At 53.4% G+C, this 9692-nt stretch overlaps 1 protein-coding gene across 1 annotated transcript; it reads right to left on the reverse strand.

Moving 5' to 3' along the window:
* Positions 1-1276: 1276 nt before the first annotated feature.
* GPR162 (G protein-coupled receptor 162) lies at positions 1277-7766 on the reverse strand. The gene is made up of 5 exons (XM_068957142.1): positions 7611-7766; positions 4075-5859; positions 3055-3244; positions 2326-2477; positions 1277-2156 (listed from the first exon to the last, which is right to left on the reverse strand). The coding sequence occupies exons 2-5, from the start codon at positions 4912-4914 to the stop codon at positions 1629-1631; spliced, it is 1710 nt and encodes a 569-aa protein (XP_068813243.1). The 5' UTR covers positions 4915-5859; positions 7611-7766; the 3' UTR covers positions 1277-1628.
* Positions 7767-9692: the final 1926 nt, after the last annotated feature.

Consider the following 9692-nt stretch of genomic DNA (forward strand, 5'->3'; position numbering starts at 1 on the left):
TGAAGTTGAGCCCTGGCGTCTCGAGCGGCAGTACCGAGCGGCTGCGTGTAATGTGCCAGAATAAAATAATCATGACCTCGTGACCTTGGGGTGCTCGTTGCTCATAGCTGCAGGGGTCAGCTCTAACCCACCACCCTGTGTCCCTGTACCCCTGGGAGCTGCCTGTGAGGTGTAGTTGTATCACTTTTCTTTGGAAAAAACAGGCAGGGATAAGGCTTGGCTCAGTCTCTTCCCCCGTGTCTCTCCTCATGAGCAGATCCTACTGTGTCAGCTGGGACCTGTCATGACTTTAGGGGTGCCTAGACCAACCCAGTGTAGGTCCTGTGTAAGTCAATAGAGCCTGACACCTCTTTATCTGATGTCATCAACTGTCCAGGCAGCCACTCAACATCAGCCAAAGCTAAACCTTCCTTCAGTACATGTGAACTAGACCCCTCCAACAAAGAAGCCATTTAAGGGGTTATAATTAATTTATCAGAATGCACAGAGGATATGAGCTACACTTTCAAAGTGTATAGACTAAGTTCCATCTCACGGGAAAGCGCCTTGGAGGTGAAGAACTGTATCTTTTCCACAGTCCCTCTGATGCAGCTACTCCCTTAACTCATGGTTGGAACTACAACCAGCATCTGGAAGGAAAATGACCATCTTCCACAAAACAACGTGGCATATCCCTTCTGAGACTTTTGCACAAAGTGGAGACCTGCTTCAGATATCATAGTTCCCAGTTCTGATGAAACTGGCAGACTTGGGGCCTTGCCTGCACAAAGTTCTATCAGCTCTTCTGAGCTGGCCTTATATCTTGCTGAGATGCTTGGGCCATTCTGTTTCATGAAGAGTTTGCACCAGAATCAACAAATTACACTGGTGAAGGAAGACTTTATGGGTCAGGATCTTGCTGGGGAGAACTTCTTTCAAGCACACGGTTGCCTCAAAGCAATACTTTTTGTTGAGCAGTAGTAGAAATCACAGAGGCCACTCCCATTTAGCTGTAGGTAGCCTAAGCCTCTCCTGAGATGTGGAGGAAAACTTTTATCCCAGAATCCCATGATGACTCCTCAATACAGGCTCTGCTCCCTTCCCTGGGCTGTTAAGTATCTGCTGCCTTCCAGATGCACTGACAAGGAAGGGAGAGAGAGAGGCAGGGAGGCAGCCTTGCACATTCTGTATTTCCCTTCCAGAAGCCTGAGCAGCTTCATTAAACATTAAGCCAATCACTTTGTTTCTATGGAAACAAAATTATTACTAATATATTATTTTAAAAACAGACACACGGTTGACACTCCAAATATAGAATTTTAATACCATCCTGTGCCTGCCTTGTCTCTTAGGGCAGAGCTAATGCGAGGGTGGAGTTCACAAAGGGATGGGACTGGCAAGGGTGCCAAGTGGCTGTCGCAGCGGTGGTTGTGTTTATAACCTGAGAGCAGGCACAGACTGTCCACATCCGTAGCACTCTGTTCTGCAGATCTGTCGCACTTTTTCCCCCACAACTGTGAGATGCCTTGTTTCCTGCCTGCTGGCGAGAAAGACAAGAATGTAAATTAATAATTGGGTCCCAGGATAAGGGAACATTTGAAGTTTTATTTAAAAATCTTGATGGCACTGAATGTTTCTGATGTTGTCTCTCATTGTTTGGGATCCTGGAAGGTTTGAGCCTCACAGGCCTCAAGGGTCCATTCATGTGGCGCCTGCTCTCCGTCCTGCAGATGCCAGGCTTCGTGGCCAGCCAGCGAGCAGCGCCGCGGCCGGTCAGTAGTCTCCTCCTCTCTGCTGCCAAGTGAGAGGCGGCGATCGCGGCGGGATGTGAGCAGGAGATGGGAGTGCCGTGGGCTGCAGGCTGGGGTCGGTTGTGGCGTCTCATCAATGAACATGGTGATCTCATCTCGGAAGAAGCAGGCACTGGAGCTGGATCCCCGGGGCATCAGCCCCCCCTCCAGAAACTGCCGGAGGGTTGTCAGCTCATCTTCTGGGGGCCGCTGGCGGTGCTGGTAGTCATGCAGTTGAGGAGGCAAGAAGCCAGGGCCTCCAGGCTTGCGGGGGGTGGAGATGCGGATATCATCAGATGAAGACCACTTGTGTAGGAAGGATGGAGCAGAGCGGTGGGAGGAGAAGATGTTAGTCTCATCATGTGACATTCTCCGGGAGATAGGGACCTGGAAACAGGAGAAGGAAGCAGGTGATGGAAGGCTTGGAAAAGAGAAAGAACAGAGAGGGTGTAGCTAAGGCCTTCTGAGAGAAGACAGTCAATAGGACACAAGCATATGGGAAACCGAGAGAGAAGGAAGGGGGTCGTGGGGCTGCCCCTGCTACCCTTCAGCTCACCTGGAGATAATGCACCTTGTCCTGGGGCAACAACATGTGGTGCATGGGCAGCAGCTTGATGTCCCGAGAGTCACGCTTCACAGCTGCAGCACCATTTGCATCAAATCTCACTTTGCAGATCCTGCTGTCACCATAATCCTCACATACACCATCTGTTGGCAAAGGAGAGAACAACAGGAAGCATTTCTCCACTAGAAGATGAGCATTATCAGGGCACTTGGACACCATTGTAATGCTTGTCTGATTTTTGCCACTCTACTCGCAGCCCTCTGGGCTTGCCTTTGACTAAGGACCTCTTCTTTCTGCTTCCAGCAAGGCTAAAGGACACAGGGGCTTCCCTGTTTCTCTTGTCTCGCTTTTAAATCTCTCACCACCACAATTTTGGTGGACCTTTGGATCAACGGGTTGGGCTAAGGGCCGATGTGTCATTTTCATCGTGGTTTGATGGCTACACATCACCTCTGTTCTCATACCTACTGTGAAGCTGTTGCATTAATTTTTCCAGGATGCTAGTCAGTCCTTAGGGCACATATGAATGGCAGAGCTTTCTCCAGAACAAATTTTCTAATGGTTGCCAACTCCAAGCTATAATATGAATCCCATCTAGACCCCCACATCTCTCCCAGTGCCATTAGGTCCTTTTCCCAAGGCAGAATCACTCTGTCCTCTGTAGTCTTTAAGGGACAGCGTTTGTGAAGAAAGGTGGTTGTGGGGTGCTGAGGGGCTCACCATCATCTCCATCTTCCTCAGACATGATAGCCACACACTGTTCCCACACGGTGCGGAGGTCAGCTCGGTAGCGTTCACAGGACCAGATGAAAGAGGGGAGTAGCAGGGTCTGCACCATGGAGCACCAGAGCACAGCCAGAACCATCCAGGTGGGGGCCGTATCATAGCGCAGGCTAAAAAAGCTCACAACCTTTGAGATGGGAGAGAAAATCAAGGCCATGAAAGAGCAAAAGGACAGAAGTGGGGATCAAGGGAGAAAGATACCACAAGTCAATTCTGTAGTAGCATGTAATCTATTAGTAAAGGATTCTTCAAGTAATCACCCCATGCCCTTTTCAAAAAATTGTTCCTAGCGTGTTCCAAGTTTGCTGGAGTGTATTCTGAACTGTCATCTCTCCAACATGAGACCTGGTGTTGTCATCCCCTTCTTCCTGGTGCTCGTTATGAGCTGGAGCTCAATAGGTGCTAACAAAGGACACGGTGATTGAAGAATGGTGACTAAGCCTCTGTTCTCTTAATGGTTCCCTTTGTGAACTTCCTCAGCTCTCCAGTGTTCAGAAAATCAACCAGCCAGCCAAAACATGAATGCTGACTATGAACATACAAGCAGAAGGAAAAAGAAAACTGACAGCAACAGCTTTTAAAGCTGGTGTATCATTTCTCCAGAAGCAAATCAGAGAAATCAAAATATCATCATTTTTACGTATGTAGATCTCCCTGTAAACATGCAGAGTAATTTCCTCTCCAGTCTCCTCTTAGCCGCTTCTAACTTTCACAGTGTTTTTAGCCATGTGCTGCGTATTCCCCAGGCTTAGACCTGTCTTAAGAAAAGGTTCCTGCAGAAGAATAAGAGAATTACTGCAACCTTTTTAAAATTGGCCCTCAGAACTACAGAGATTCAGATGCGGCAACTCTGTCGTTGGCAGACAGAAGACAGAGTTTCTCCTCTAAACTTGAGACAGACAGAAATCTAGTTTAACTGCGGACTCGGTGAAGGGAAAGGGAAAACTCGCTGCTTACCAAGATAGGCACCCCAGTGAGTGTGTCATACAGGAAGACAATAGCGCTGATGAGGTTGGTCATCTGCAAGGAGGTCTTGGCTGACTCAGAGCCATCCAGTGAAGACCTCCTTTTGCCTCGCACATCCTCCACTACAATGGCCGGCACATTGAGAGTGTTGTGTGCTGAGGAAGAACAGGAGGATGATGCTTCCTCTGCCCGCTGATGGCGGCACCGCCGGCGTCTTCTGTGTGCCCACAGTGTCTGGTAGAAAGTGATACCCACGCACACCAAGCCCATGACGATTCCTCCAAGGAGCAGGAGGCTGAAGCAGACACCAAAGCCCAGCCCTATCTTGCTGACAATGAACTGGCAGCCACGGGCATAGTAGCGCTCCCCATTGTTGTGCCAGCCGATGGAGGGCAGGGTTGAGAGGATGAATGATACCATCCAGATACCCATGACTGCATGCAGAGCCTGTTTCTTGGCATTGCTCAGCCGATAGTTGACTGGCCATCTCACCATCCACATCCGGTGGTAGGAGAGAGAGGCCACTGTGAAGCAGGTGGCCAGAGCCAGGGTGTAGTATGTGGAGACAAAGACCTTGCAGATGCTTTCATTCCAGTCATAGTCGGAGGACTCACGCCGCAGCTGCACCACAGCATAGGTGGTGAGGGGCACTGCTGCCATAAGGATGTGGGTCCCAGCAAGGAAGCATAGTAGCAGCTCCAGGGGCTTGTGTTTCTGTTGCTTGGCTGTGATGCTGAGAATAATCCAGGAGTTGGCCAAAAGGGCTAACATCCCACATGCTAGCCACCACAGTGAATTGTTGTGCAAGGTGGACTCTGATGAGTCCCCCATGCTGCCACTCCCACTAGGCTGCCCCCTGTCTCTGCCACTGGGGTTTCGTAAGAGGGTGAAAGGGACTCCACATGGGGGTAACCACGTCTCTCCTCATCTGCTGCTGCTATGATGCAAGGTGTATGCACGCTGGAGGGGATCCTCAAGGCATTGTCATCAGGTGCTAGGCAAGGAGGCAAGAACAGCCTGCCACTCTGTCTTTCAGGCCACCCTTTCCCTCTTGTTATAGCTTATATTTTTTTCACTTGTTCTATTCCTTCCACCTGCTTTTTCCCTTGTTCTCCTTCTTTTCCTTTCTTCCACTTTTTCTCTCTCTCATGAACACTTGCCAGGGCTTCTTCCCTCACTCGCTTGCGCTCACTTTTTTTTTTTCCTCCCCATCTATTTTATCCCCCTCCTCCACTGTCCCCCCAAAGAAAAAGCTCTCCTTACTTCATGTGCCTCCCAGCCACTTTCTGTTTCTGGGACCACCTTCTCCTGGGACTTGTGAAGGCCACAGGCAAAGAGGGACTGCCGGGACTCCAGACAGTTTGGTAGTAGCAGCTGTCTGGTGCCCAGTGTCCTAGTGAATGAGGACCTGGTAAAGAGATTTAGAGAAGATAGGAGGCAGGAGAAAGTTCCTGGGGGAACGGTGAGGGTGGCACATACACAGTGTGTAATCCCCCACTCACCAAATGCCACGCTCTTGGCCAGGTAGAGATTCCTGCCAAGGCTGTCAGACAGCTGTCAGCAGAGTGATGGGTGGGGAGAAGATGCAGAGAGTTCCCTATCCAAGAGCCCACAGCACCCTCACTACATTGTCCTTTCTGCTGTCCTCCAGGGCTCAGTCTGCTCCTTCCAGCTTCCCTGCACAGCAGAGGGCAGAGCTGGCAAACAATAACGTGATGGGGAGGAGGGGAAGATCCTTTTCAAAGGTTCCCTTGGAGATTCAGGGCATGAGGTTCACTGTAGAAGGCAGAAGAGAGAAAAAATAATTTAAGATCATTCTATCTCCCCAGATCTTTCTCTCTTCTTGCCCACACAAACACATTGTCATGATTTAGGCTGTGCAGAGCTCTCCCTGTGTCTTTCAGAGAAAAGAAGAGCCGGATTCGTGCAAGTCCCTACATACCCCTGGCTGGAAGCTGGTGCACAGCACTCCTTCTAGCATGCCTAAGTCACCCTGGGGTCCCTTCTATTCCAGTCTCCGGCTCGCCACCCAAAGCTTTAATAATGCCATTTTCTTATTTGAGGCCTCATCTGCATCGTTCCCTGCCATTGCAGGGTCCTGCACTCCCTGCACACCTGTACTGACCCTCCTTGCTCCTGCTGTACCACCTCCTCAGCTATGCCAGTCTTTGCATCTCAGGGTTTCTGTGCCAGTGCTCTGGATTTTAACCTGCCTTTGCTGTCTTGTCCCATCTATGGGCATGCTCCACCACTCTGGCAATAAATTTAAATCCAGATGCACCCGCAGTCTTTAAGCACAAGCCTTTTGGCTCCGTACCTAGCTCAACTAGTGCATTTCTGCTAAGGCATCTCTGGTCTCCAGACACGCTACAGTTAGAAACTCAGCAAGACTGCTAATCTAGTCCTGGGACTACTTGTGATTAGTCTACTCATCTTTGCCAGTGACCATCATAATCCTATCAACCCAGTCCCCCTCTTCTGTCTTCATCTATAGGGTATATACAAACGGCGTATTCTGGGAAGGTACAGGCCTGCTTGAGCTGAACAAATGCAAACTTAATGTTTCTGTGAAGGGAATGGTGTCCCCCCAATCTGAGTGAATGGCTCTCTGTTCCTGCCTCTGCCCTGCCTTCTAGTTCTCCGTATTTTGTCACCCTCTCCGTAACCACCTGAGGCTTTTCCTCCTCTCTTCTCTCTTCTTGGAGCAGTTTGTCATGACCGGATTGAAAAGGCCCCTGCTCTGCCCTGGTGAAGCTTTTTTTCCCCCAACACCATCACACTTGCAGTTAGGCCTGTGGCCTCTGGAGACAGTTATGAAGCTAGCAAGCCCCGATAATCCAGGGGGACCGAATTTTCTTGCAGCTTCTCCCGCTGCCGCCTTTCCCACCCGGCTTGTTCGGGCAGCCCACGCTGCTCCTCGGAGGAGGCAGGGGCCCCCCCGGCGCCTGCTCGCCTCGGGGCCCAGCTCTGGTCCCCGCTGCGGTGCTCCCGCTCCCTCGCAGGGACAGCAGAGCCGCGGCTCTCTGGTGCAGGACAGCCAGGTCCGAGGAAGCTCTCCTCCCCGCGCCCCACTGCCTCGGCGAAGCCCGCACCGCTGCTCCCCCCCGAGCCGGGAGGTGCGACCTCAGCTGCGGGCAGATGTACAACTCGCGGGGCCGGCGGCTCAGGGAACGGCAAAGGCTGGGGGTCTGGGGGCAGGACGGCCCGGGGAGACGGGAAGGAAGAGCGGCAAGGCAGTCGGGGCGGCCGAGGCGGGCGGAGGGGCTGCCCGGGGCCAGGCGGCCGCGGCGGGCTGCTGCCGGCGGCCTCCGCTTTGTCTGCCGCCCGGGCAGCCGGGCACGGCCGGGGGCGCCGCCACGGCCGCGGCGGGGGGGCGCCGGGAGCCCGGGCCGGGCCGCCCGCCCGCGCTGCCGCCGGCCGGGCAGGGGCGAGGGGCAGCGCCCTGGCCGGGGCGCCAGGCGGGGGCAGCGCGCCGTGCCCGGGCGGGCGGCCGCGGCGGCGCCGGGAGCCGCAAGGACCCATCTTACCTCTCGCCGGAGCCCGCGCTGCCATGGCGACGGGAGCATCGCGGCGCTGTGCGCGCCTCTGCCCGGCTGCGCCCCCCGCCCCGGCCCGGCCGCGGGGACGCCACAGGCAGCGGCCGCGGCCCCGCGCTCCGGCCATGCGCCAGGCGGGGCGACGGCGAGGGGCGAGGGGCGGGCGGCGCCGGCGGGGACGGCGGCGGGCAGCGCCGGGCCGAGCAGCCAGGGGGCGGGCCGGGCGCCGCCGTCCCGGCCCCTCCTGCCGCCCGGCGCCGGCGGCGGGTGCCGGCGGGAGCGGGCGGGGGGCGGGCGGGCGTGTTGGGGGGGGGCGTGTGTGTGTGTGTGGGGGGGGCGTGCGCGTGCGTTGTTTGTGCGTGTGTGTATGTGTGTTCTGTGTGCGTGCTGTGTGTGCGTGTGCGTGTGCGTGTGCGCGCACGTGCGTGTGTATGTGTGTGCATGGTTTACGTGCTGCTCTCTGACCTGCTCCGGGCCGCGGCCCAGCGCTGAGCGCAGCTGAAGCCCACCCGCCACCAGCACCTGGGAGCTTTCCCTCGGATAGACTGAATTTGTCCGTTCTCCCTGCATCACGGGACAAGTTTGGAGACCCAAAAGGGCAAAGTTGGGTCTGGGCAGGCAGAAGCTGCCCAGCCACCGTTCCCAAAGCAAGAGGGTTATGAGAGGTATAAGGGTATAAGAGGGTGTTGGGAGGATGGATACTGACGTAAGGGGAAAGCAGAGGGGCTAGCGCCAACAGAGGGGCCCAGAAGGTGATCCTGGAGAGCATAGGCCTGGACACATACACCTGCTGCCTGGGCTGAGCCAGCACTTGTCACGCTGACTCAGTTTGCTCAGCTGTTGTGATGTCTTCCATTGCCAGCTAGCAGCATGGTGCCACAACCAAGGGAAGGAGAAGGGAAGGAAGGAGAGAGAGTGGGAGTAGCGCTCAGAGGAAAATCTCAGTCATGTCAGAAGGGTAAAGCTCCCCCTCGAGTTGCGTGACCTTGGTGAGGACAATCCAGGCTAGAAAATCTTCACAAGACAACGGACATCTCCATTTCCTCACTCACTGTCTTGTTACCAAGGTGCAGGCACCAACACCCTATCTCACCCTTGTTTCATTCAGGAACTGACCTCTCCTGAAATCTCTACTCCCCTTTCCTCTGTCAGAAGTGGGGTGGGATGGGAGTCCATGTTTCTGGACACTTGTGGTGCAGCTGCATTAGCACTTTAGTTTGCATCAGGACCACATGAACAATTCAGGTTGAAAGGAGCCTGCAAGGTATGCATTTAATGTGCTCCAAGGATCAATGGGAGTTCATCTTTGCTTTGGGCTATGGACGATCTGAAGTAAGCCACCAAAACATCCTCAGTGTGGCCACTGAGTCCTCAGCATCAGCTGTTTTGCTATACAAATCTGCTCCTCCTGCACCCTTGCTGCTAATGTAGACATAACCTTAGGGACCCAGGTTTTGCTCAGTTTTGTCACCCCCTTTGACAGGACAGAATTCCTTCATCACTATAAATAACATCTGAGGTGATCACAAGTGCCTCCGGTGCCAAGGAATTTAATGTGAGTTTGTATGGCCAGCAGGAGGGGACGCTGTGTGAGGAAGTTGGCCTTCTGCTCTGCTGGAGGCATTTCTGCCTCTCAGACTCAGGGGCACCAGAGAAGGCAGTTTCAGGGATATAAAGGGATATGCTCTGAGATAAGACCTCTTTGCATTGTATTAGCAGTTGTGATTGGGGCTTGTTTTAGAGACAGTAAGTAGAATCAGGAACCATTCAAATAAAAATAGCTTTGTGTCAGGTAGACATGAAGGCATATTTTTGAGGAAGATGAGTGGCTACAATGCTGCTGTGCTCTGGTTATTCTTTGGGGCACAGGAATTGCCAAGATGGAACAGCCTCATGGTTATTCACCTCAGTGTCCAGCCTAGCAGTGGCAGGAATGGGAGAGACTTGAGAAGAACGGACAACTATGGAATAACCTGCTCTCCACAATCATTTCTTTCCAACTCCTGTCATTTGTGGGAGGTTTATGCCTGGAAGCGAGGAGGTCTGTATCCATAAATGTAAACATTTGTGCAG

Source organism: Struthio camelus, chromosome 1 (genome assembly GCF_040807025.1).
Source record: "Struthio camelus isolate bStrCam1 chromosome 1, bStrCam1.hap1, whole genome shotgun sequence".
Lineage (NCBI taxonomy): Eukaryota > Metazoa > Chordata > Aves > Struthioniformes > Struthionidae > Struthio > Struthio camelus.

Excerpts from the sequence above, each read along its gene's own strand:
- GPR162 (XM_068957142.1), bottom strand. The coding sequence starts at position 4,914 with ATGGGGGACTCATCAGAGTCCACCTTGCACAACAATTCACTGTGGTGG. Across the intron at positions 3,245-4,074 it reads TCACTGGGGTGCCTATCTTG|GTTGTGAGCTTTTTTAGCCT; the intron begins GTAAGCAGCGAG and ends CCCATCTCAAAG. Across the intron at positions 2,478-3,054 it reads TGAGGAAGATGGAGATGATG|ATGGTGTATGTGAGGATTAT; the intron begins GTGAGCCCCTCA and ends CTTTGCCAACAG.